At 50.6% G+C, this 27,754-nt stretch overlaps 1 protein-coding gene across 2 annotated transcripts in view; it reads left to right on the top strand.

Annotated features, from left to right (window-relative positions):
* ASAP1 (ArfGAP with SH3 domain, ankyrin repeat and PH domain 1) overlaps positions 1 to 25,655 on the top strand; it is a 273,724-nt gene extending 248,069 nt beyond the window's left edge. The window contains exons 24-29 of one of the 2 annotated variants that reach the window (XM_065895628.1): positions 4,754 to 4,924; positions 13,818 to 13,887; positions 16,500 to 16,558; positions 21,210 to 21,664; positions 23,454 to 23,576; positions 25,581 to 25,655. In XM_065895628.1, the coding sequence (XP_065751700.1) occupies positions 4,754 to 4,924; positions 13,818 to 13,887; positions 16,500 to 16,558; positions 21,210 to 21,664; positions 23,454 to 23,576; positions 25,581 to 25,655 (953 nt within the window). The remainder of the gene's footprint in view (positions 1 to 4,753; positions 4,925 to 13,817; positions 13,888 to 16,499; positions 16,559 to 21,209; positions 21,665 to 23,453; positions 23,577 to 25,580) is intronic. The other variant, XM_065895629.1, reaches the window with a different exon arrangement.
* The last annotated feature ends 2,099 nt before the right edge of the window (positions 25,656 to 27,754 follow it).

Genomic DNA, 27,754 nt, shown 5'->3' with positions numbered 1-27,754 from the left:
TTTTTTTTGCGGTACACGGGCCTCTCACTGCTGTGGTCTCTCCCGTTGCGGAGCACAGGCTCTGGATGCACAGGCTCAGCGGCCATGGCTCACGGGCCCAGCCGCTCCGCGGCACATGGGATCTTCCCGGACCGGGGCACGAACCCATGTCCCCTGCATTGGCAGGCGGACTCTCGACCACTGTGCCACCAGGGAAGCCCTAAATAAATTTTTAAAAGCAAAAAAAATCCTTTGAAAAAGAAAAAAGAATATATGAGTGTTAAAGAACCAACCCTGAGCCCCTTGAGTTCGGCACTTTTCTCTTAATGATCAGTGTCTTGGAAGGAGACTGAAGGACACGTGAATGGCTCCTGCGTGTTCTGTGTGCAGCGCTGCGTCTGTCACAGTGTCACTGCCATGTTGGGATCCTGCCAGGCCTGCTGCCAGCCTACCGTGCTTTCTCCACACGCCCCTCTCCTCTGCACCGTGCCTCTGTTTCCCCACCTGAGCATGGAGATGATGATAGCGTCTTCCTACTACGCACAGTTCTTCTCTAAGTAAATATTCTTGCATCTTTATCTACATTTTTTTAATATAAGTTTATTTTTATTTTTTATTTATTTTTGGCCACGTTGGGTCTTCGTTGCTGTGCGCAGGCTTTCTCTAGTTGTGGCAAGGGGGGGCTACTTTTATTTGTGATGCACGGGCTTCTCCTTGCGGTGGCTTTTCTTGTTGCGGAGCACGGGCTCTAGGTGCACAGGCTCAGTAGTTAGTTGTGGCGCACAAGCTCTGTAGTTGTGGCACATGGACTTAGTTGCTCCGCGGCATGTGAAATCTTCCCAGACCAGGGCTCGGACCTCTGTCCCCCGAATTGGCAGGTGGATTCGTAACCACTGCACCACCAGGGAAGTCCCTATCTACATTTTAAATGATAGAAACTTTCCATTCTTTTTAAGTTCTGTACTGTGAAAACCATTAGAAAATGGTAAGTTTGTCATTTGTATTGTCCAGAGTTGTCTATATAACTCTGTCATTAACTTCGAGGCTTCTGAGATGCACGGCGGCGTGACGCGTGTGGGCTTCCCGAGTTCTGGCCGCATGGTGGCCACACGTCTGAGCTGCAGGCCTCAGTGAGGGACCTCCCTGAGCCGGTGACGGTGAGGTGCTCGAGGCAGCACAGCTCACACGCGGCCAGTAGCGTTGAAGCCCTGGCAGAACGTCTAACTGAGTGACCAAGAGGCTGCTGGAAATACAGGAGAACCCCAGGCACGTGAACCCCCAGTAAGAGCTGCGTTGGTACACCCTGCCTCCTTGTAGAAGACCTTCTAATAATTTAACCTGGGAGCTATATATGGCAGCTTCGGAAGTCTAGACCGTATTTTTAAGAAAAAGTGTTAGAGGATAGTTTGACATAATAGCCAGTATTAGCGGCAAATGTGGCTTAGGGTGTTTTCTCCTTATTCCCACAGGCCCTGGCAGAGTGGAGGGAAGAAAACTGGCTGCCCGAGTCCCCTCCCCACCTGTTAATCTTGCCTCCACCCCTTTCGAGTTTGTTTGATGCTGTGTTTACTATTTTTTAGTTTGTTTTGTTTTAGCTTTCTTTACCCCTCCAGAATTGCTTCTTTCCTGACCAAGCCAATGCTCAGGTTTAGTTTGCAGGAAACATCCTTTTTAGTGCTTAAAGACTAGTTACTTATTTTGGAAGTCTTTTGAGCTCTCTACAGTAAAGTTATAAAATTTTGTCTGCTTTTCTGGGGTCTGATACAGTGTTTTTCACCCTTTTTTAACTCATGCCCTACCAGCCAAGAAGATTTCATGGCATCTTCCCTTCTGTAGCTTCTGTTACAGAACAATAGGTGGGTCTGTGTGTTGTTTGCCATGAAAGTCCATTACAGTATTGAATATTTATTTTCGAACTTCACACTCTCTCTCCCCAGGTCCCCTCTCTCCCTGGTTTCTGATCTGTCACCCTAAGTGAGACGTTCTGTCTTCCTTAAGGATCACTAGCCTTACAACAAGAGAAGTAGAAGTTTATTCATCCATTAATTCGATACTGTATTTACTAAATGCAGCTTTCTCTACACCAGGCCAGAGAACAGCCTGACCCTGGTAGAACCTGCAGCATGGTGGACAGAGAGGCAATGAACAAGTCAGCAAAGACAGATAATTAGAGACTGTAGTAGCTGATGTCTGAAAGTAAGACAAGGCTGTGATGACGTCAGGAAGGGAACACTAACCCCTACATTTTTTAAATGGTGATTCAGGAAGCTTGATTTTGCTTGGTTTGTGGTTATAGGACAACTCTGGTCTGATCACTCCTAAAACCACGTACGCAGACAGCTTTGCCCAGAGACATAGCCCCATTGGCCATCTGTGTTTCCAGGCGGGATTTGAAACGGATTGATTATGGCCTTCCAGATGCATTGCATCAGGAAGTCCCTAGATGGCGATACAGATGAAACTGCTGGGGAATCTCACCATTGTCTATTATGTATTCTCCATTTATTTCCAAGAGGAAAGTTACACTTCCTAGTACCGAGCGTTGTTGTTGCCATTTTCCTCGTGTGGCGAGCCCAGAAAGTGCTGGCCTGGCTTTCAGGATGGGGCGAGCCCTCGCCACCCCCAGAGACCTGCATCAGGGTTCAGCTCCGCCCCTCGTGGCTCCATACCCTTAATCACACCCAGCCCCGCTTTCCTAGCTGCCAAATGGGGCCAGTAATACCAGACCTACATGCCTCACAGGGTTGTTATGAAAATCAAGGCAAATAGCATGTACGAACACATTTTGAAAACTAGGAAGCACTGCACAAACACAAGGCTAAAGTAACAATGCCTTCACTGTTACAAAAATGAAACAGTTTCTGAAACTTCAGTGACTGGTGCCGTAATTAGGCGTTGATTGGGGATATCGGTAAGGCTTCCATCACGTATCTCATCAGTAGGACTGAGAATAAATACTGCTGCTAGGGCCATTTAATTCTAAAGCACACGACCATTTTACTGAGATGAACAGTATTTACTTCCAAGACGAGACTGTCTTTGAGAAATGGGGTTTAAATCTGTGTTTGTACTGAGCGGTAATTGATCACGGGAAATAGCAAAGCTTGTTTTCCCAAGGAAGGAGGCCAGCAGTAATTACGCTTCTCTTTTAATATGCAGAATGTAAAAAGCTCTTTTGGAGCCTTTCTGGATCACCAGGTACCTGCTATCCTGCGATAAACATTTGGTGTGGCAGTGTTCCTAGCTTTATTTGTTTCTTTCCTTTTTTTCTCTTTTAATGTTTGTGGACACTGTTGTCCAGTTAAACCATAACCTGGTAATGATCATAAAGAGAGATTTGTCAAAGTGCCCAGCATATAGTGCTCGGCACACACCGGCCACTTCAGTGTCTCTTGGAATAAACAAAATTAACAGCGTATATACTACTCCCGTAGTGCTCATTGAAAACAAACTCCTTTTTTTCTTAAAGCGTTAGTTCAAAAAGTCAACTTTTGCAGTAGTGGTGTGTGTGTGCATGTGATATTAATATAATTATTGCTATCGTATCATTACCTCTGGAGAAAGTAGAATCTTTTTAAAAACCTTTAGAAATCAGGGCTTCCCTGGTGGCACAGTGGTTACAAATCTGCCTGCCAATGCAGGAGACAGGGGTTTGAGCCCTGGTCCGGGAAGATCCCACATGCCACGGAGCAACTAAGCCCGTGCGCCACAACTACTGAGCCTGCGTGCCACAGCTACTGAAGCCCGCGCACCTAGAGCCCGTGCTCCGCAGCAAGAGAAGCCACTGCAGTGAGAAGCCCGCGCAGCGCAACGAAGAGTAGCCCCTGCTCGCAGGCAAAAATTAAAAAAAAAAAATTTTTTTAAACCTATAGAAATCAGTGAAGCTTATGTAACTTGTTCAAGCTTCCAATATAATAGGTGGTTTATGATTTCTAGAACAGTTCAGAATTGGAGGAAAAAAGGGTTTTTGGATTTCCCTTCTTTCCAAGTAACCCTTTCCATTAGAACCTTCATTATTTATAAAAGTCATTTAAAAAAAAACTTCAGGCAACGTTTGCTGACTGAAAAAAAAATTGCAGTGGTGAGAGAAACCCTATTCTATGAATCCAGTGTTCATGTTTCCACGTGAGGCCCTTTGGAGGTTTAGTCGGTTTTGTTGTTTTTGTTTTTTGTTTTTTTTTTTGCGGTACGCGGGCCTCTCACTGTTGTGGCCTCTCCCGTTGCGGAGCACAGGCTCCGGACGCACAGGCTCAGTGGCCATGGCTCACGGGCCCAGCTGCTCCGTGGCATGTGGGATCTTCCCGGACCGGGGCACGAACCTGCGTCCCCTGCATCGGCAGGCGGACTCTCAACCACTGCGCCACCAGGGAAGCCCTTAGTCAGTATTTTGCTCTTTCTCCATTGACTTTGCTGGCAGTGCTGTGTGCCTTCTTCCTCTGTAGGTTTTGCCGTGGTTCCAGTGAGTTACTGGTTTAAAATGTGTGTGTTTTATTTCTCCCGTTGTACCCAAAGGATGATCTGAACCCAGTAGTGTTCCATGTTGGCTGACGTTTTGTTCCTTAAAAGCACACACTCTCCTTTTTAATTTTTTTTACCAGCAATTTTTAAAAGCCCTCTTTTGGGGATTACCGGGTCGATGGACTTGGCCATCCCCAGCCTCGTGCTTCGGTCTCTGTGTGTCACACTCCATTTGATGCATGGGAGTGACTGCACACAGGCTGTTCCATCTGCGAGACCGGGATTAACCTTCCTGCACCATTCGATTCCTTTCCAGGTCCAACTGGCCCACCTTCAGCACTCCCTCTAAGCACCCAGACCTCTAGTGGCAGCTCCACTCTGTCCAAGAAGAGGCCTCCTCCCCCACCGCCCGGACACAAGAGAACCCTATCCGACCCTCCCAGCCCACTACCTCACGGGCCCCCAAACAAAGGCGCAGTTCCTTGGGGTAAGTTGTCCTCCAGTCAGGGCCCTCACTGCCTGAGCCAGGCAGAGCACGGGGCTCGGGGGGCAGTGGGCGCTCAGCACACCCAGCAGATGGACCAGACCGCACCCACGCTGGGTGAGGGCCTGGATACATATGATTGCACAGCCTCTTATGGCCAAGGAACCATGGGGGAAAATACCACCACCACTTGAAAAGTGTACTAGTGATAAGCTTCTGAGCACGTTTTGTGCACCGGACACCCACCAGGGCCCAGGTGGTCAGGCTGGTCCCTCCCAGCTCCTGCCCCCGCTCAGCCTCGCCGGCCTGCTTTCACCTCTGGCTCCACCGGGCTCTTTCCTTCCTCGGGCCGCCCCCTCCCTGCAGCTCTGTCATGGGCTTGAAAGCCTCGCTCCCTCCCGTCCTCCTCTGCCTGCATGTCTGTCTCCTGGGCCATCCTCTCTGAGGGAGCCGCCTCCCCAGTGTTTCCCTCAGGACCCCAGATCACCGCTGACAGGTGTTTTATTTGTGTTCGGTTTTTCGGTCTCTGGAACCTAGCTCCGTGAGAGCAGGGCCCTTGTCTGTCTTTTCTGTGTTCACAGAGCCTAGAGTCGAGCCCAGGATGCAGTAGGTACCTCATAATCGATTGAGAATAAACAGACCTGCGCAGATCAGTTAGTAGTTTACCATTTCAGTGACACTGGTGGCTGATAACAAATTTCTATCCACAAGGAACACGGTTTCCGTCTTTATCTCCCTTTGTAGCTCACCAGCCTGCCACCAGGTTCGCTCAAGAGCCCGGTGTCTCCCGGCGCCCACGGGGTCCTGGCCCTGCTGGTTTGCATGGCTCACCTCCCCTTGCCGGTGAATCGTGTCATGGCTGTTTTGTTTGTTTGTAACTGATAGGGAGCTCAGCTGAATGCTTTTAAAGGCCTCGTCAGAAAGCCCCTAATAGGTGTTCTGGATTTGGGGAGCTTCTGGGAAAAGCCATGCTGCCCATTTGCAGACGGCCACGCCTGTGTGTCATGTGACCCAGATGCCACAGTGCGTGTGGACTGTCTGTGCTTAGCCGTTCACTCCACTGGCCTGGTGCCTGGGGTTTGGGCTTCTCCACCCTTGTGCTCGAGGAGCTCATGGTCCAGGAGGGACACGAGTGCCGTGCATTCTTCACCAAATACTGTGGAAATGCTGAAGCAGGGTGTCCAGCTGCGTCGGTAGGCTTCGCGGGGAGGGGAAATTTGCAGCGGGTGTTGACAAATCTGTTCCCGGTGAGACCGGCTGCGGGGAGGGTGCGCCCAGGCACACGTCAGCACCATGCAGGTCCCTGACACTGCCCGCGGCCCCACCCCAGGGCCTTCAGGAGTCCCCAGGATTCTTCCAAAAGTTCCAAAAGGATTCTTCCAAGAGGAAGAATTATTTGCCCCAAATAACGCTCCACTGACGGTCACCAGTTTCCTGCAGGTGTTCATACCACAAATCACAGACTGACCTTTTCGAATTTCACTAGATTTTGATCCTGTTGTTTACTCGGGTTTTATTTCTGCATAAAGTTCATTGTGCCTCACAGACTCCATCAGTTTGCAGTTAAATTTACTAAATTTCTGTTTCCCGGCTTAAGAATTATCCCTTTCTTAGACTAAGCAGCAGGACTAGAAAAAAAGCAGGTGTTCATTTGCTTTGGTTTGGCTTTGGGTGGGTTTCGTTGTGGACAAGGGGCATTTTTCACCAAGAAACAAGGTTATCCCTTGATGAGCGTGAGTTGGTGCCCCAGACGGTGAGCGGGAGCCTTCAAGCTTTGGAAGCTGTGGGCCCTGAGCAGTTGGCTGCCACCTACCCCCAGCCTCAAGGGACAAAAATCAAAATCTCTCTGCGCAGAAGTGACCACTGTACACGTCACAGACAACCCCAGGTGGTAATTCTGTGGCCGTCAGGGCCGTTCTTTCTGAGTCGGTGTATGAGCACACAGGGGAGATGTTCTTAAAGGCATCTGCAGACGCGGGACGGTAACAAGCCTCTCACCAGGCAGGTTAAAGTGGCTCAGATCCGGGTCTTCATGCTTTGTGTTGTATGATCACCGCGGGTTTTATCCCTACCTGTCTCCCACTGACGTGATCCAGAAGCCGAAGCAGGGGTCAGACTTAATTAATAAGGCACACGGGGTACCAGATTCCTAGGCAGCATTTATGGTACCTGTGGTTTCCCTCTAGGCACCCATCATTCCAATGCTCCCCTAAACCTGCCGTCTCCCCACAGCCCCTGAGGTGAGGGCCTTTGGGCTGTCTGAGATCTGGACCGGGGCGTGGGGGGCAGACATGCGGAGGTGGAGTAGCACAGCCCTGAGCTCGCCCTGGCCTTACCTGCCCACCCCCTGCCCTAGGACGTGCCTGCCGTGTTGAGCTGGTAGGCTCCCAACTCCATCCTCTCCCCTGAGAGCCAAGCCGTTGCTCATAGTGTGCCCTCAGCCTCGAGCAGTCTGTCCACTTGTGTTCACGCTTAGTCATCCTTCCAGATCTACTGTCCAGGGACCTGCTTCAGAGACCCTCCCCGGCCCGGCCAGCACCCCCATGCCCACTCTCTGCTCCTTCTGGCATAGAGATTATCACACAGTGGTTCTGGTTGCCTTTCTGTCTTTCCCAGTGCAGTATGAGCTCCTTACAAGGGCACGAGCTGTCTCTGTCTCAGTGGAGCTCCGGTGTGGACCTGTGTCCTACTGCCTGGATTCTAATCCACCTCCACCACCTGGTAGCGCTGTGGCTTTCAGCAGTTACCTTTGAATCGTTCCATACCTCAGTCTCTTTGGCTGTAAACTGGGGCTAGTTAATAGCACCCATTGAATTCTTAAGGCCAGTTCCACAGAGTAGGAAATGCAAGGGGCTTGATTTTAAGGACACTGAGATTCACAAAAGGTTCAGTTCCATGCCCAAGTTCTCACAGCTGGTGAGTGGGGAGCCCGTGTGGCTGGGAGAGCCCATGGCCCTCGCGCTCTCCTTGCTCTGCTGAGCTCTGCACTGACGGCTTAGTGATCCCCTTGGCTGTTCCCCTGTCTCGGCAGTTGTTTCTTTGCCTGTGAATGGAGACGGGGGAAGGTAGCCCGGCAGGTAGGCACCCCCCGCCTGGCTGTGCCACCTCGTCTCTGCAGCACGGAGCCCTGGTGTGTGGGGAGGCCACCCCAGGCTTCCTCCCTGCCAGGACCACAGCATCCACGGTGCCCAGGATAGCCCGGGCATCACATACTGCAGCCCCGCTATGGTGATGGGTTCGGCCATCTGTCTAGGGAGACGGCAGAGGCAGGCTTTCGATCAGAAAACAGCTAGGCTGGTGGCAGAAGCAACTAGGTGCGGGGACTGTTGATTTTTGAAGTGGCATGTCATTAAACCTCACCTTTGGAGATAAAATAAGTTGTTTATTACCTGCTTTCTAACAGACCAACACATTTTAACACAATTCAAATTAAATTAATAAGGAAATGAGGACAAAGGGAGAATAAAGGGAGCAAAGTAAGATGAAGTCCAGGAGGGTTATGTCGTCACAAAATGCATAACACAAGGTCACATACAGCAGCTGGAAATAGACCACGGGTTTGACACTGAGGTTCTTAGAGGTGGGAGCAAAGAAAACAATGCAGCCAATTATCTAGTTCATGGTGGCCATAAGATTAAGCCTTTTCTCACACTTGAGGTTCTTGTAATGACTACGTGAGATCAGCTTTCCCTGGGACCTCCGTCCTTTGTCAGGTATTCAGAGAAGTGTTTACGGGGCGCATCCTGGGAAACCATATAGTGCACCGAGCAAACTTTCCGGAAGCCTGAGTTCTGATCCGTGTTCCACCAATACCTGGCTAAGAGACCTCTGAGAATCACTTGCATTCCTTATCTTTGGCCACTGGGACTTAAGTTCTATACACTTCTCTTTTTTTTAATGGAGAGTAGATGATGGACGAAAAACTATACCGCAAGATGATTCCCTTCTCATATTTCAAGGCCAGAACTTCCAGGTAAAATGGGTCAGTATTTGAAATGTTTGATCCAAGTCCCCCACGTCTACTTATTAGAAGTAGTATTGGCTTGTAAAAGAGCCTTTGGGTAGAAACTTCCTGATTCTTTCTTTTTCTTGGATTTCCCAATATATTCTCAAGTCGCCTCCCCCCACCACTCCGACCCCATTTTACGTGCAGTTCTAGAAATAACAAGGGCTGCCACCATATATAGATTATTCACCATGTACCAGCTGCTATGCACTTGTTCATACGTTACTGTATTAAGCCATCACAACTGTCCTATGAGATAGGGACTGTCATGGTCCCTGGTTTACTGATGAGGAAATTGAATCCCAGAGGTCAAGTGACTTGTCCGATAACTTCAAGGCCTGGATTTGAACCTATTTCTGACTCCGAGGTTTGTATAATTACCCACTCTTCCAGAAGACTCCTAGAGCCTGTGTGCCAGGCACTGCTGGGCAGTACCCTCCTCTCGTTCCACACTCCTGGCCCACAGCTTCTGAGCTACAGTAAGTGACCTGGAGTCTTGGCCACAGTTTTTTTTTTTTTTTGCGGTACGCGGGCCTCTCACCACTGTGGCCTCTCCCGTTGCGGAGCACAGGCTCTGGACACGCAGGCTCAGCGGCCATGGCTCACGGGCCCAGCTGCTCTGCGGCATGTGGGATCCTCCCGGACCGGGGCACGAACCCACGTCCCCTGCATCGGCAGGCGGACTCTCAACCACTGCGCCACCAGGGAAGCCCTTGGCCACAGCTTTTTAAACTGTCTGCCCACCGTCCGTCTCCAGCCCTCTCCTCACACAGCTGTGTGTGTACCAGTCATTTCCCAGGTTGCACCGAGAGAGGAAAAAGGATTGAGCTGTTTCCATGCTTGTGCGCCTCCTTCTAGTGCTGTCCTATTTTTGGAACTTTTTCAAAGCCACGCTTCTCTGCCCAGGCACAGCAGGGCTCCTGTCTGCCAGACCACAGCTGCCTCCCCACCCAGGTGTGCAAGAAACCAGGCTGTGCGGGGGGGGCAGTGGAGGAGTCTGCTCTGTGGGCCTTGTCTTCATTCAGCAGCGCCCAGTGACTGCTCTGTGCGGACACTGGGCTCCAGTGGGGCTGCAGGGACGGACAAGGTAGAGCCCCTGTCTGTGAAATGCTCGCTCGTTGAGGAAATAAATCACCTGCATTTTTGTTACATCTCATCAGAGAGCTCAGAACAGTGATCTCCGTTTGTGTCATGCCCTCTGTGGTCCAGCACCATGAACTACACTCCGTGGTTCCTCTCTCATGATGCTCGTGCCCATCTAGTGAAGCAGGTACTGTTATTCCTATTTTAAAGATGAGGGGGCTTCCCTGCTGGCGCAGTGGTTGAGAGTCCGCCTGCCGATGTAGGGGACACGGGTTCGTGCCCCGGTCCGGGAAGATTGCACATGCCGCGGAGCGGCTGGGCCCGTGAGCCATGGCCGCTGGGCCTGCGTGTCCAGAGCCTGTGTTCCGCAATGGGGGAGGCCACAACAGTGAGAGGCCTGCGTACCGCAAAAAAAAAAAAAAAAAAAAAAAAAAAAAAAAAAAAAAGAAGAAGAAGAAGAGGGAACTGAGGCTCAGTAGAAAAAGCAGTGTCATCAGAACTCACACCCACTGGTTGGTGGTACAGCTGGAATTCAAAACCAGGCTTGTCTGGCTCCAAAATCTGCCCCTGATCATCCTCTGTGGTGAATGGTTGTAGGCTTACCGGGGATGTGGAGAGACCGAGTCTGGCTTGGGAAGAACTCTCAGAAATTGACTTTGGAGAGACCCTTTGAAGGTTACAAAGGAATTTACCCCAAGTGGGAGGGGATAGGTGTTGCAGGGAGAAGGAACAGAGGGGGCAAATTTACAGAGGCATAAAAACACACAGTGTCTTTGGAGCGTGGCCAGAGGGGAGGGTTAAGTGAGGACACTGGACATACAAGCTGTGGCTGTCGGACCACAGCCCCTGATGTGATGGCTTGTCTGTGTGACAGAGTGGGCGGCCCCAGGCAGAGCCGGGGGCTCTTACAGCCTTTATGGTCTCATATTGAGTCTCACGCCTAATAGGGTGAAGAATCACTGGTTTGGGGTGTTTTCTACCCGGAACAGAAATTAGCAGATGCAACAGCTTATTCCCATACCATGCTGAAAAGCAATGCCTGCCTTAAAGGAAGTCTCAGCTCGAAGGATGTCATGAGAGGCTGCCGAAGAAGTCCTTCATTGTTAAGTTACAGACTCGTGGAAATATACGGATGGTTAGGAGGGGTGTCTTATTAAAATAAAACTGTATTTGAAAGTCTTTGGCCCTGGTAGCACCAGTTGAGCTTGTTTCTTCTTGTATGTATGTCCTGAAGTTGAAGTCCTGTCCGGGAGCGCCCACCTTAGCGCTCTGCCAGCTGCACCCTGTCCTGTAGGTTAGTGGGACTGGGATTGGAGGGGCGAGTGTGGTGGTTGAACGCAGGCCCTGGAGGGGCACTGCCTGGCTTTATGTCCCAGCCCTGGCCCTTACCAGCTGCTTGACCTTGGCCTTTGCTTTACTTCTTTGTTTCTTCTTACGCTATGTAAGTGCCTTCCGTTTTATATCTCACAGACGTAACGACTAGGGGGTACCTAGCAGAGTACCTCACTCAGAGTAAGTGCTCAGTACACAGTAGTTGCTATTACCAATATTGCTATTGGCGCGTCACGATGGGTAATGAGAAGCGCATGCATCTGTGTACAGGACCACTAGGTACATCGTGCGACCGTGTGACCTGTGGCCGTTGGGTCACTTAACCCTGTCTCCTCATCTTTAAAATGAGGATGGGGCCAGCTCCCCCTGCTGTGAGGAGGGAGAGCGTGGGCGCCTCTGCACAGTGAGCGTCAGTCCGGGTGCTTGCTCGGCCTGCCCCCTTCACCTCCCCCCTTCAGCCAGCCCGTCAGCGCCACCCGGGAGGCGTTGCGGGCGTCCAGGCAGGGGAGGGGGCTCTGCAGAAACAGGAGCACGTGGAGTGTCCAGAGCGGTTGCTGGAAGGGCGAGTGTGGGGCCTTTAGGGACTTTCCACCCCCTCACTTGTTCCCGTAAACCAATTCTTCTCCCTATCGTGCGCCACTCCTTCTCCCTATCGAAACCAATTCTTCTCCCTATCGTGCGCCACTCCTTCTCCCTATCGAAACCAATTCTTGGAGTTTTTCAGTTGACGGGGACTTGCCAGACAGCGGGTAATTTTCCAGTTGCCCGTAACAGGTATACGCCCTAACCGCCACAATGAACAGACAACTATAACGGCCAGAAGGTGGGGCAAAAGTTCCTAAGCCAATGAATTCAAAAGTCACCACATTTACCCAATCATTGTGAGAATATACCCGCCCTATGAGTAAATAAACCTATAAAAAGTATGTGATTCCGCTTTTAGGGGTTCCCCATCGGCCTCCTGCGTGAGGTTCAGGGAACCCCGGTGCATCGGCTCCTAATAAACCTCTTGCGTGTTGCAGCGGCTCTCGACTCTTGGCGGTTCTTGGGCGAGTTGGAATCCTTCGTAGACCGCTTGGGTCTAACACGAGCAGGCGAGGAGAGGGGGCATCACCCCAGAGATAGCCAAGCCCAGTGGGCTCCTGGGGTCCCTCCTGGGCGCCTGGCGCTTGGGCTCCCCCCAGCGCGGAACGGGCCACAGAAGAGGCCACTTTGATTCTGGCCAGTCTCTCTGTCTCTCCTCGACAAGCCCGTGGATTTGGTCTTGCTGCTCCCCTGTTGAAGGTGTTTCTCTGTTCAGGATCCGTGTCCCCCAGAGAGGACTTTCCCTGCCCCTCTGACCACTTCACTTTATTTATTTATTAAAATAAATGTATCTACTTTATTCATTTATTTTTGGCTGTGTTAGGTCTCTGTTGCTGTGCGCGGGCTTCCTCTAGCCGCAGCGAGCGGGGGCTACTCTTCCTTGCGGTGTGCGTGCTTCTCATTGCGGTGGCTTCTCTTGTTGCAGAGCACGGGCTCTAGGCGTGTGGGCTTCAGTAGTTGTGACACGTGAGCTCAGTAGTTGTGGCACGCAAGCTCTAGAGTGCAGGCTCAGTAGTTGTGGAGCCACGGGCTCTAGGTGCGCGGGCTCAGTAGCTGTGGCTTGCGGGCTCTAGAGCACAGGCTCAGTAGTTGTGGCACATGGGCTTTGTTGCTCCGCGGCATGTGGGATCTTCCCGGACCAGGGCTCGAACTCGTGTCCCCTGCATCGGCAGGCGGTTTCTTAACCACTGCGCCACCAGGGAAGCCCATGACCAGTTCACTTTAGGTGCTATTTCCTTCTTGTTTCACAGCACCCAACCCTGTCGGCATCGGTCGTGCCTGTGCCCCTCACAGGAGGGATGACATACTCTGGTGAGGTTTAACTTGCCTTGGTGCCTCCTGCTCCATGTTCATGCCTTGCACATAGTAGATGCTTAATAAACATTCTCATGTTTGAACGAATGATTGGTAAATAAGTGACTGAGGGCCTTGCCCAGCAGATGGCCAGTCACCACCACCCTGCTGAATAATGGTGTGTATACACACACACACACACACACACACACACACACACACACACACACACACCAGTGGTCCCCAGTGGTGGTCCCCTGGTGTGGGAATCTGTGGTGAACTTGAAGCCTTACTCTGCTTCCCCTGCCACCAAGCTAAGGACAAGATCCTGAACCTACAGGACATCCCCCAGGTCCTGTGACCTTGGAGGCCTTGCCAGAGAGCAGATCAGTCATCTTTTTAAAATATTTAATAGGAACAAAAACATTGTCAAGACCCAAACTGGTTCGTTGTAATGTCAGAAATGTGTACTGTTCTAGCTTGAGGCTTTTGACTTCCTTTCTGGACCCTGAGGGTGGCCTGCCTGCCTATTCCTATGTCCCCACATTCCATTTCCTGTTGAAAAACGTGGCTTTTCACATTTGATCTTCCCCCTAGGTAACGACGTGGGTCCGTCATCATCGAGTAAGACCGCTAACAAGTTCGAGGGCCTGTCCCAGCAGTCGAGGTAAGCCATCTGCGCACGTGCTCGCTTGGCAGGCTCACCGTCGCCGTGGGCAGAGTTACAGAATTGGGTTTTAGGGGCCATCTGCTCAAGGTGTGGCCTGCCAGCTGGCACTGATCATGCTGAGAACCTGAGTGCTTCCCCTTGGTTTGCAAAAGCCCCTTGGCAGACAGTTCTTGAGGCCGGGCAGGGTCTGCAGACCTTGTTTTAGGGGAGCAGTGCTCTCCACATCCAGGTTCCTGGCGTGAATGGACCCCACCTCCCCGAGGATCGCAGAGTCTGCCAGAATGAGTTCTTATTTTCAGTTTTTTAGTTTAGTCATTTTGTTTTGTTACTTTCCCTCTTGACTCCATTTTACAGACTTGGGAATAAAAAGATGAATCTCAGGGAAATCCAATAGTCTAGAGATTTTCAAACATAAAAATATGACTCTTTCCAAATTCCCTGTCTGTAAGCCTTTTTTTTTTTTTTTTTTTTTTTTTTTTGCGGTACACCGGCCTCTCACTATTGTGGCCTCTCTCGTTGCGGAGCACAGGGCTCCGGACACACAGGCTCAGCAGCCATGGCTCACGGGCCCAGCCGCTCCGCGGCACGTGGGATCTTCCCGGACCGGGGCACGAATCTGTGTCCCCTGCATCGGCAGGTGGACTCTCAACCACTGTGCCACCAGGGAAGCCCTGTAAGACTTTTTAAAGCTAGGCTAAAAGGGGGGTGTGATGTCCCTTTCTCCCCTCCTCCACCGAAATGAGATACTTTGGAAGGTCTTCTGTGGGCAGCATCTACCCAGTCCCAGCGCAGAGGGTTTTCTCAAGAAGTGTGACCCAGATAGGGACACAAGGAGCCGCTTCCCAGAGCTTGTCAAAGCTAAAAACGTCCTCATTTCTTTTAATGCCACTATCTCGTTTAGTCTTTATAACCCTGTGAGGCAGCCTGGTCACTGCTGCCCTCTATTATATGAGGACACGGACCCCAGGAGTTTAAGTGGTAGCAGATGCAGAGCTGGACTCACCCCGGGGGTTCTCAGACGCCACGTTCCACAGCCTCCCCTTCCTCTCGCCGTGCCTGCCACTCCACTCAGCCCTTCCCCACCTTGCCCTGGGGGGCTCTAAACCGCAGGACAGGTGGTCTCCTTCCAGAGGAAGGAGAGTCTGATGCAGAGAAAGTGCCCACAAAATGTTTTTTACATGGAATCAAGCCCCCCACATGTACACGCACACATATACGTGTACACACATATACACGTGTACACACACACATGCACATGGCCCCACCAGCAGCATAGGAAGAAGCCTGAGTCCATGCACATGCAGTGTTGACCCCAGGTTTCCCATGTGAGGCATTTCCGAGCCTCTGGCTTGGCCTCAGTACGCTGGTCAGGAAACCATTGAACTTACATCCATGATGGGTAGGTGTGCATCCCTGCGAAGATGCTGAGGCCGGAACACACACTCCAGCAATGTTCAGAGCAAAGCCCTCGCGTGTTTACTCTTTCCGGTGTCGTTTCATCTCAACAGCCTGATCCTCCAGTAACCCAGAGACCTTAGGATTTCAAAGGAGCCGAGGAAAGAGCAGTTAAGATCAAGGGTGATTTGTCGGCCAGGATGGAAGACGCTTGCGTTTCATCTTTCTTATCAGACTTTTGTTTTCTTTTTGGTTGGTTTGCCATTTCCTGTCCTTTTAAATGCAGTTAGGCTAGAAAGAAGGGGGGAAAGCCAGTTCTTAGGCCACCAGAGGACAGAAAAGGATAAACGAGGTAATAAAAGGGGATCTTGGCAGATACGAGTCCGGCACTTGGATGCTATTGCTGTTTGGGTCTGCAGTGCTCCCGGTGTCCTCTGGGAATAGATAGAGCCTCTTGTAAAAGGAACAGAGTGCGTTCCAACTGAGAGATGCCACCTGCAGCGCTGGCATTTCGGTGGTGGCAGGGGTGTGAGGAGTCACATGATGTCAGACAACACAGGGCGGCCTCTGTGCCAGGGGCTGCTTTCCCGGGCTTTCTTCCTCTGTTCGTTTACAAGTCGCCCAAAAGGAGGAAAAGCTCAGGGAAAGTCTGGAGGCCTGAGACCCAAGCTGTTTGCTCTGGTGCAGAGAGAGACAACATAAGGGCTCTGGAGTCAAACAGCTGGGTCTGAATATCCAGCTCCATCACTGACCGGCCTCAGGACCTTCTGCCGGTCACTGAAGCTGCACAGGCTCCGGTTTCCTCTTGTGAAAACGGAGGTGACAAGAGTTACGTTTTGGGGTCCCATGAGTTGAGTTACTTCTGTGCAGTGCACTGGGGGCGCCACCTGCAGTGTGCCAGGCGCTTTCATAAACGCTGTTACCTGGGGAAAGCTTTCGAGAAAAGGAGGAATTAGGCTGTGTCGTTCAGAGGTTAGTTGTTTCATGAATTTCCCTGTTGACTCCACTTTGCAGACTTGGGAATAAGAAGATAATCCTCAGGGAAATCCAGGCAAACTTTGAATTAGGGAAAGTAGACGATAATCTTTTGTTAGAGAAATTACGAAAGACTTTTTAGATAATTCTGTAAACTCCTATGACTTCCTTGAGTAATACATATTGCTGTTGATTTTATAGCACCTTGAGATCCTAACTGATTCTTATTTGTTAATTAGCACCGGTTCTGCAAAGACTGCCCTTGGCCCAAGAGTTCTTCCTAAACTACCTCAGAAAGGTAAGATTTATCTTTTTCATATTTGCATGTAATTAGAGTGTCATTATACCCTCCAAGGGGACAGGGGCGTCTGTCTCTTTTGTTCCCTGCTCTATCTCAGATGCCTAGAGCAGTAGCTGGTATGTAGTAGATGTGTATTTAATATTTGTTTAATGAAGAAAAATATTTATAGGTTCAAATTTTGTGATTAGTAGAACACCAAACTCTTCCTTAAAAACACCATGCTTTTTCAGAAGACACATCATTAGTATCCCCAGGTGCCATTTCTTTTCTTGCAAACATGATCAGAGAGACCTAGGAACCAGTACTAGCTCTGCCACTTACTAGCTGTGTGCCCTGGGCAGGGGACTCCAAAGCTTCACTAAGCCTCAGATTCCTCACCTGTCAGTAGGGCCAGGACACCTGCTTCACCAGGTTTTGTAAGGACGAAATGAGATGATGCTTCAGAAAGGCTGGATTTTGCTGACTGGCATCCCCATGTGGTTATTTAACATGTTCCTCTATTTCCTAGCAATTGAAAGTTGGATCAGGAGACCCGATCAGATACAAGTTCAGGCTTTGCACAGCTCCTTGCTGGGTTGTGGTGCATTCTTCAGTTGAGAGGGGCGTGCCATCTAATTGTCTCTCTTTGAGTGAAGTTCCAGATGCTGATACTCAAAGCCAAGATCCATTCATGTATCCTCTGTTAAGACCACTCCACAGGGCCGTCGGCGGGTGGTCAAGCTCAGCCCACCTGCAGCCTTTGGCCCGGCTGGTTACTCTCTCTGCACTTGGCCTATGGACACCGTCCTGTCCTTAGGGCTGGGCCCTCCTCGTGTCCTCAGCCTCCAGAGGTTGGCTCGGCCATGGTCACTTCTCTTGTGAATATGCCCTCATTCCCTGGGGAACCCACCCTGGCAACTCCACATTATCCACCCAGCCCAAGAATCCCTCTATAATCTAAACTCACACACACCAGGCTCTGTAATATCTCTGCTCTATCACATGTCTTATAGGCTGCTCAGCTTAAGATTTTGAATACGCTTCTGACCCCACCCCCCTAGACTTGTTTTTCCCACAGTGTCCCTATCTGTTACAGGCAATATTGTCCAGGTCCAGGTGTTTGGGCCTTAAAACCTAAGAAGGAAGCTCAACTCCTTCCATCCTGCCACGCCCCACATCCAGTGTTTCCACACGTACTGTTGGTTCTCCCTTCGATGTGTCTTAACATCCAGGCACTTCTTCCCATGTCCCCCACTCTCACCTTGGTCCACGGGACCATCATCTCTTGTCTGGACTCTTGCAGCCTCCTACCTGGTCTACCTGCCTCTGCCCTGGTCCTGCAGTCTTTCCTCAACAGAAGAGCCAGGGTGATCCATGTTAAATCAGTCACACTGTCCCATCCGTCCAGTGGTTCCCTCTCTCACCCCAAAAAAAGGTAGAGTCCCCGGATGTGTTTCTGAGCCTCCTCAGCTGGAGACAGAGGGCGCCTGTGACGTCGAGAGGCGCGGGGCTGCAGCTCCTTCTACTGCCTGCCCCGCTCCCCCCAAGCACCTGCCACCAGCTGGCACTTCCGTATGGACCGTCCTGGCCACATCTCACTCTATTTTCCCTCCCAAACATCACCCATTTTTAAACTCCTTCGGGCACCTTTTAAAAGGCTTAATTAAAGCCTTCTCAACTGGGGACAGACTGCTGCACAGAGCCATTTGTTTAAGGAGTTTTCAAAGGCAACAGTATAAGGGCTTCCCTGGTGGTGCGGTGGTTGAGAATCCGCCTGCTAATGCAGGGGACACGGGTTCGAGCCCTGGTCTGGGAAGATCCCACATGCCGCGGAGCAACTAGGCCCGTGAGCCATGACTACTGAGCCTGCACGTCTGGAGCCTGTGCTCCGCAACAAGAGAGGCCGCGATAGTGAGAGGCCCGCGCACCGCGATGAAGAGTGGCCCCCGCTTGCCGCGACTGGAGAAAGCCCTCGCACAGAAACGAAGACCCAACACAGCCAAAAATAAATAAATAGATAAAATTAAAAAAAAAAAAAAGCAATAGTATAGAAACCTTAGGGGATCTTTCAACCTGAACAGAGTCACCATAGTTCTGCACTGTGATACAGCTACCTGGTCCCTTACATTCTTCCACAGTTGTCATCATAATGAAACTACAGTTTTGCATCCTGGGTTTTTCCACTTAGCATTTCGACTTACGTATTTTTTCAGGTGTCCGTGAGCTCTTCGTGAACGTCGTTAGGCTTGCGCTCTTCCACTGGGTGGGTGCCATCCTCTGCCCGGCACTCCCTCTGTTGGGAATGTGGGCTTGGGAGTGTGCAGGCTCTTTCCTCCGCCTCCTTCTCCTCCTCCTGTTACGTCCTTTGAGTCCGTTCTCAGGAACGAACCATATTTGCTTGTCTGTCCATCAGAGTTAAGAATGCAGTTCAGAAAGGACTTTTAATTAGAGAGGGGAAAACCCAACTCAGCTTGGAAATAAAATAGCCAGAGATTGGGCAGGCTTCCCTGCAGGAGAAACTGTCTCCTTCTTATTTATTTGTATTATAAAAGTAATATATATTCATCCTAGAAGATTTTAAAAATACAGATAAGCATAAAGAAGAAAATACAAACCACTTGAAGTCTCACCACCCAGGATAAACAGTCTGGTCTATCCTTTCAGTCTTTTTCCTATGTTTTTTTTTTACGTCGCTGTGTAAGCTGATTTTTGTCACATAATAAATCAAGAACCCTTTCCGTGACATAAATTACACTCTTACTGGCTGCATAGTACTCTGTTGTCTGATACCAGGACATATTAAGCAGTCTGTCCTATTCCACATTCACCCTGTTCACAGTGTTTTCACTATAAACAGTGTCGTGCTGAACAGCTCAACACAGGCATGTCAGTGCCTGGCTTTGATCACTTTTTAGGACAGATTTCTAGAATCAGAGTTGCATGTTCAGATGGCCCGGCACTTACTCACAGTTTCTGTTTCCCCAGAAGTGTGGCTCAGAGCTAGGCTTTCCAGCCCCACTGCCTCAGGAAATCTCCCAGCTTCTCCCCCATCAGTGCCTCAGACTTTTGTTTACCACAGTATCTGACTTCCAAGAGAGGAATCTGACGGGCCTGCTGTCAGTTTCTGAGCGGAGCCACATCGGCTGAATCTCTTGGGCCAGCCTGGGAGCAGGGTGTCCTTGAATTTGATTTCCTTAGGAAGGGACATGGCTAGGCAGGCTGCAGTACAGCTTGTGACAGTTTACAATACTGGGGTTTGTCTTTCTTTTTTAAAACATAAAATTTTGAGAATATCTTTCTGAATTTTGTATTTTTCTAGAATAAAATTTAGCTAGTTTGACTCACTCAGTGTGCCTTAGTCAGCTGTGTCCTCATTGAGCACATACTATGTGCTCGGTGAATCCAGGCCTCAAGGAACCTTGTCTAGCAGTAATGATGATATTCTGATATACCTAGAACCTCCCAGGTGCTGTTGGCAAATTCTGTACGTATGTCAACTCATGATGAGTAAGGTGAGGCACAGAGAGGTCGTGTAATTTGCTCACGGTCACACAGCTCGTAAGTAAGTGGTGAAGCCTGATTTGAAGATGTGTCCTTAGTGTCCTAAGTTCCACTGGATAGAGCTGTGCAAAGGTTTCAACAGACGACAGAATTTCCAAGCCATGGAGTACCGCGCAGCCATTAAAGAGAAGAAAGAGGAACTGACTTAGAAATTCTCTCAAACATATGAAATGGGAAAAAAACAAAGTTGCAAACAGTGTACATATTGTAATGCCATTTGTGGGTTTTAAAAGATAATTCATACACCCATGTATGTGCACCACTCAAATGAACAAAGGTTACCTCAGGGGGTGGGGTGCGTGGGTGTGGTGAGGGAGGAACCTTTTCCCTCTTACATAGTGCATGAATCATATAAAACGTGGGGAATTAATAATATTGTACATTATGATACTGCTGTAGAACAGAATAGACTGCAACATTAAGAATACTCACTGGACTTCCCTCGTGGTCCAGTGCATAAGACTCTGCACTTCCAGTGCAGGGGACCCGGGTTCCATCCCTGATCAGGGCACTAGATCCCACATGCCGCAACCAAGAGGAGTCCACATGCCACGACTAAAGATCCTGCATGCTGCAACTAAGACCCTGCACAGCCAAATACATAAATAAATATTTTAGCTATATATATGCTACTAATAAAGAATTTTTATTAACACAGACAATACTCTTGCTAAAACAGTATATAGTTAAAAGCAGATAAATGTTTTATCTATGAAGAATACATAGAAACGTCCAGGAGGAAATTACATCAAAGTATTTTAAATGGCTACATTTAGGCAGGAGGCTTATGGAAAACTTTTCCTTTAGCTCTACACTTCTCAGTTTTCTGATCTCTATTATGTTTATAGTTGTGGGGTTTTTTTTTTTATTATTCTGGATTACTTTGGATGTCCTGTTCATAAACTAAAGCATAAAATCACCCATTGTAAGGTGGATGCCTCCCAGGCTTCCGGACTTTCACCTTCTTCAAAGCAGGCCATCCGTGCCTCTGCATGCAGAGCACTCCCTCGGGGTTGGTTCTCCTCCCTGTGACCGTGACAGAGGAAGGCAATGCTGATCCCCTCACGTCCCCGTCCAGTGACCCCCCTCTCTGTGTTGTTTTCCACAGTGGCACTAAGGAAAACAGAGACCAGCCATCATCTCTCCCTCGACAAAGCCAACGTCCCGCCCGAACTCTTCCAAAAGTCATCACAGTTAGCAGAGTTACCGCAGAAGCCGCCACCTGGAGACCTGCCCCCGAAGCCCACGGAATTGGCTCCCAAACCCCCAATCGGAGACTTGCCACCTAAGCCGGGAGACCTGCCCCCCAAGCCGCAGCTCGCAGACTTGCCTCCCAAGCCACAGGTGAAGGACCTGCCGCCCAAGCCGCAGCTGGGAGACTTGCTGGCGAAACCCCAGGCGGCAGACGCCTCTCCCAAGGCCCAGCCGCCCCCAGAGCTCGCCCCCAAGTCACACCCGGCCGATCTCTCCCCAAATGTCCCGAAGCAGGCGTCCGAGGACTCCAACGACCTCACGCCCACCCTGCCGGAGACGCCCGTGCCGCTGCCCAGGAAGATCAACACGGTGGGTGGGCACCCGGCCGGCCCAGCTCGGGCATCAAGGGGGCGTGGAGCCTGGGGGTCGGGACCGGGCTGTGGACCCCGCAGACAGACCTCAGGACCTGCGTCCCCTGTGACCACGGGGGCTTGGCCACTTAATTACGTGCCCTGAGCCTAGGTTTCCTTATATGTGCATGACTAGAGCTAGGACAGTGCCTGAGTTCATGGGTGATGAAATGCAGTGACAGATGAGCAGTGCCCAGTAACACTCAGCAAGTGGTCGCTCTTGCCTCAGATCCTTGAGGAGGAGACCTTTCCTTTCCCAAGGTCACAGGAAAGCGGTCTCCCTCTCAGGGTTCTGAGCACCTCGCTCCTCTGCTTCTCACGGCATCTTCCTGGAGGAATTGGACGCAGAGCCCCAAAAGACTTGCACCAACACAGAATTTGGTTTGAAGTCTCCCATTCCACCATTGTCCTGAAATGCTTTCTATTCTGTGATATAGCCATTTTACTTTAATGTAAACATGCTTTCCACCCCCGCTGCCCACCCCAAAATGTGTTTTTGGAAAAACGGAGCTCTGGGAAGATGCACGTGTGCTGTCTGTCCTGCCCATGGCCACACCCTCACAGGGTCACGAGCACCCCGGTTAAGGAGCACAGTTAGTGGGGGACTAAAAGCCTCTACTCACATCTTACTATAAAAAAACAACGTTGCGATAAAAGTGTGTCACTTCGGTACTAAAGGAAAAGTGAGACGAGTAAAATCCGTCCTCCCCTGGGTGGGAGACCATACACACGTTCAGCAGTGGGTGCTTGCTGTTCTCCAGGGCAGGCTCCCAAGACACCCGAGCACCACGCATGGCCCTGACGTGCGCATAACATAATTCCAGTTCGTGCTGCTGCATGCTTTACTGTTCATCTCGTGTAACCCTCCCCGTCATAAGTGGCCACACACAGCTTGCTCGCAGAGTCAGAGCTGAGGAGACTTAAGATCTCTACTGGCCACAGCTCCGCCGGCTTCTCAGACCCCACCAGCTCCAGCACAGCCCAGGGAGAGGGCTGCAGAAGCCAGCGGGTCGTCAGGGTGACTGACCGAGGGAGAAACCAGCAGACAGAGGAAAAGTGCTTGACCCGAAACTTTTAGAGACACAGCTTGCTTTTTTTCTTCCTAATTGTTTAATAAGCTGGGCACCAGAAACATCCTCTAGAAGGTCGTTTCCCTATTTCCATCTTCCTGTTTGCAAAGAACTAGAAATCCAACAAATAAAAGCCCAAGTCAAAATGGGTCAAAAGCTAAAACGTGTTGGGGAGCTGCCTGGCGTCCTCCCCGCCCCGGGCTGCCCTGCCCTGTTTAACCAGCGTGTGCTGACTCAGCGCTTTGCACGAGGGGCTGAGAAATGTGTTTTTGCCACGCGTTCCGTGTGCAGAAGCTGCGCGTCCTGCTTTGCAGCATGTTTCCCCAAACCATTTTTAGACTCTGCAGTCATCTCTGCAAGCTGCCATGGGTTGGGGAAGGGGAGAGCGCTTTGCAGTTCTGGATGAAGCTGGATTTTGGTCCCTGCCCGTGATGTTTGCCGTCCGATGGAAGTCATCAGGGCTGCCTGCTCGCTCACACCGGGCTCTGCCCTGCTGTTCGGGGCAGAGGGGCTGTCGTGTCTGGAGGGCACCCGAGGCTCGGGGCGCCTGCCCACAAGCCTCCCCCCTTTCACCGAGGAGAAACTGAGGCTCAGGGAGGTTAACTCAATCGCCCAAGGTCAGTGTGTCTCTTTCCCTTCGGTCTGTCCTGTGAGCTAAAACCCCGTTTCTTTTTGAAGGGGAAAAGTAAGGTGAGGCGAGTGAAGACCATCTATGACTGCCAGGCAGACAATGACGACGAGCTGACCTTCATGGAGGGCGAGGTGATCGTGGTCACCGGAGAGGAAGACCAGGAGTGGTGGGTATGTACCAGTCGTGAGGACCGGGGCGCCCCAGGCCTGCCAGCCCCGCCTCTTCACCAGCGGCCAGAGCTTTGAAACCGGGTCAGGAGAATTCACCTTCACACATGCTTTAGCCTTATCCCACCACAACCTGTAAGCCCTAGATATTCTCTGGTTTTCCAGCCAAGCTCTGCTCAGGCCCTGCCCTTCACCACCGTGCGTCCTTCTTCCCGAGTTCCATCCTTCATCCCGCCTGCAGTTCTCTTTCCGTCAAGTGGGGCATGATCCCTGCTTCACGTGACTCTAGCAGATTGAATGAGAATATGTGAAACTCCTTTTACGTGAAAGCCTGCTGCCCAGGCGTCAGGAAGGAAAGGCATCCCTGTCCTCCCGCCGTGGCGCTTGAAGATGCCCCGGTTCTCGGTGGCTGCAGGGGTGGCTGACATGTGCACAGCTGTCTAGGTTGCGGCCAGAGGGAGCCTCCCGTGGGCCCTGCCAGGCAGAGGTGCAGCGGGCAAAAGCCTCCTGTGCTTTCCTAGTCGATCGTTTCCTGACCCCAGCGTGGGAATTCTTCCTTGGCAGCCTGAGCCCCTCCTGCCCAGAGGGGCCCGGCTCTGTCTGCCGAGAAAGGGACCTGTGGTTCACGGCTGAGCTAGCAGAGCCTGCTGATGCCCAGGACGTGTGCACGTCCACACACACACACGCGCGCGCGTACGCACACGTGTACTTTTGGCTTCCCCTCCTCTGGGCCCAGACAGCGACTTCAGATTCTTGGCCGCAGCCGTGGGGATTCTGCTTGGACTGCAGCACTGGTTCAGCCAGGAGTAGTTTTGCCCTCCAGGCACATGTGACAACATCTGGAAACATTTTGACTATCAGGACCTGGGCAGGGTGGGTTCTTCCTGCTTCTGGGGGCAGAAGCCAAGGCTTCTGCTAAGCATCCAGCAGTGTTTGGAACAGGGAGTGCCGAGGTTGAGGGACCCTGGACTCTCTCTGCCATGGGAGTCTGGTAGCTTAGACTCTTGACAAGGAGATGGACCCTAAAGGCCCAAGGTGACTCGCTCTGAGGCCCTGGATAAAGCATGTCCTTTCAGCAAGCCTGTTTCCTCCTCTGAAAAGTGGGGCATGAGTCTAAGAACTCACGTGCATGACACCAGTTAAGACCCCGTGAGGTGGGTCGGCCGGGCCTCACTCCACTCTCCAGAAGGGAAGCTGGTGGACAGTGGCCTGGGTGACCGCCCGAGGCCACAGTCCCGGTAAACGAAGGAAGCAGCCCTGGGCTGACGTGCAGCTCCTGCGCCGGCCACCCTCTGTGTGGCAGGTGCTTCATGCAGGGAAATGAGAGCGGGCCTGGATCTCTCTCCGTAACTGTCGTGTGAAGCCAGCGTGTGTGTCGTTATTCTTTCTCCTCGTAGGCTTCTCTTTAATGCAGTTAATGCTGGTGTAACTGAAGTTATTAGGAACTTCTGTCAGGTAACCATGGTTTACAGGTTTAGGCAGCAGACGACAAAACGGCTGTAAAACTCGCCCTCGTCCATCTCAAACTGTCACAATGTCCTTCCCCCGCACAGCAGCCAGAAAGCAGGTTCTTGGTACACAGAGGCCCTTCCATGTACATAATCGTTGGTGTAATCTCTCAACAAGCTGAGAAATAGGGGTTTTTTAGCCCCGCTTTACAGACAGGAGGCTTAGCACGGTTTGCCTGAGGTCGCCCAGCAGGAAAGGTGGCCAGACAGCCTGGTTGAGCGCATTGTTGAAGCTGCAGCCTGGGCGAGACCGTGGCAGGTCGGCCCCCTCTCTGGGTCGCTGTCCCTTTGTGTATAAAGTGAGGGGTCACGGGACTGCACCTCCCGGGGCTGTCTGTGGGTGCAGCGATCCACGTGAACGTGGTCCCCCCCCCACCCCCGTGTGGTGCTTACGTGTTGTGTCTCACCAGGGCCTGCGTCCCGCCCGGGTCAGGGCCAACTCCGGGGGCTCTGACCCACCGGCCACCTCCAGCCTGACACCTCTCCTTTCTCCCTGCAGATCGGGCACATCGAAGGGCAGCCCGAGAGGAAGGGGGTCTTTCCGGTGTCCTTTGTCCACATCCTGTCTGACTAGCAAAAAGCAGAACCTTCAGACTGTCTGCACCTGTCATGCAAGACTGCTGCGTCCACGTGGCCCTGTGCTCACCGTGTATATAGCTGCTGTCACTGAACGGGAGGCTCCCGGAGGGGCCGCCGCGGGAGGGGAACGTAGCGTGTGTTGTAAATACCCTGTGGTCTCTGCCTTCGCCAGTATTAGGGTAGCCTTGGGACCCGGTGCGCCTTACTGGTTTGCCAAAGCCGTCCTTGACATCTAGCACTTACATCTCTCTCTATGCTGTTTCCCAAGCCAACAAACAAAAACAGGAATATAGGAACTGCTGGCTTGCAAATAGAAGTGGTCTCCAGCAACCGTTGAAGGGCATAGAGTTGCCTCTCTGTTCCTGACAATACAGTATTCTCCATTGTGTTACTGAAAATGCACCATTAGCAAAGAGGTGGGTTCTGTTTTCCAGGTGAAACTTTCGGCTCCATGACAGACCAGCCTGTAGTTATCTGTGTACACAGTTTACAGCTACAAAAACCGACCTTGGTATTTATTACAGAAAAGTGCTCAGTTAAATATAAGTGTTATTCCTTGAGCAAAATATTCACTGACCCAAAACCTTGGGTGGCATTTTGCAGTGCCCAAAGCCTCATGCAGGTTTAGACAAGTGGGTTTGCACTGTCTTAAGAGGATGAGTACCCGCCCCTGAGATATTACCTCATTATGCAAAAATAACATATCCTTCATGACTATTTTCACAGAAGTTTAAGACATCTGATGAAGTTCAACTTTCAGGAACCAAGGACTGCCAGAAAATATTAGCCTCTACATTATGCATGCATTTAGAAGCTTACCTGAAATCTGCCTTTTATAAAGGAATAGTATGGATAAGTTGAACTGTACATTTTTTAAACTTGATTGCCATTAAAGGAGAAATTATAAGGTTGCAACAATATTTGCTTCCAGTCAGTCATTTGGCTTTCTCGAGAGTATGCATTTACATATCACATTATGAATTAGCATCCCTCAAATGTGCTAACGCCCCCAATGTGTCCATTTTAAAGTCTTTTCTGAGTTTTGTTCTTGATAAATTTAAACTTTCAAAAGATTATTCAAGAAGATGACGAATTCAAAAGTCAGTTCTGCACATCATTTATCCCCCCTGCAGAATCCAGGTGCTGAAACCATCCTTCTCTTTTTTCCGTTTTCTTTACTAAGCCCCAGTCATAGATAAGTTTTCCAATCTCCAGCTCTGTTCAACAGACACGTTACCGTCAAGTCAATTCATAACCAAGTTTTGGAACGCTGCTATGAATTGCACTGTGAAACATGCTCTTCCTGCCGGGAGTCTCTGCCCCTCTCGGTTTTCTTCTCATCCCAGCTGTGTTCATCAGACCATTAAGAATATCGTGAGTTTTTCAGTCTTTTACGTCAGTCTGAATTTTGGGGAAGGATACAGTCATTTCACTCCACAGTCAGTGGGGCTGCTCTCTGATTCCGAGGCTCGTGTGTCGTTCTGGCGTTAAGTTTGCTTAAACTGCTGTGTTGGCAACAGCACAGAAAACTAATATTTTTAAGCAGATAATCTTGGCGATGAGTAAGAAATGTTCATTTCACAGAAGCACAACTCCCAACCAAACCCTTAGGGGAAGCCTTCTTTAATAGAGTCTAGAGTCAGTGCTCAGTGAATATTAATTTAGTTCTGCTTAAGTGATTGCTATGAAAACTTTGAATAGCCACCCAATCAATAAACCTTGCATGACAAACCTGCAACGTATCAGCTGTTATTGGAAAGCGATTTTAAGCAACTGCTTCCTCAGCGTCATGGCACACGTGAACCCCACACAGAACAAGACACCGGGAGCCAGCCGACGTGCTGGTGTATGTGGCTGATAGTGTTCACAGCCTCAGTGTTTAAGCCACATGGGTGTCAGGCCAGGAAGTCACTGTCTGAAGTTATTTAGTGTCCCAATTCATTCCTCTATACTTCTTAAGTTGTATTGAAGCACCGTTCATTTTTGTGGCCTACAGTATTTTCAACTGATCTCAAAATAAACTGGCTTTTTAAAAAAACACAAGAGGTAGATATCTAAAATTACATGGAGTCAATGTCTATTTTTTTCCCCTTT

This window comes from Phocoena phocoena, chromosome 17, assembly GCF_963924675.1.
Source record: "Phocoena phocoena chromosome 17, mPhoPho1.1, whole genome shotgun sequence".
In the NCBI taxonomy this organism is placed as follows: domain Eukaryota; kingdom Metazoa; phylum Chordata; class Mammalia; order Artiodactyla; family Phocoenidae; genus Phocoena; species Phocoena phocoena.
The sequence above is the reverse complement of the archived record's forward strand: the minus strand, read 5'-3'. Positions and strand labels throughout refer to the sequence as shown.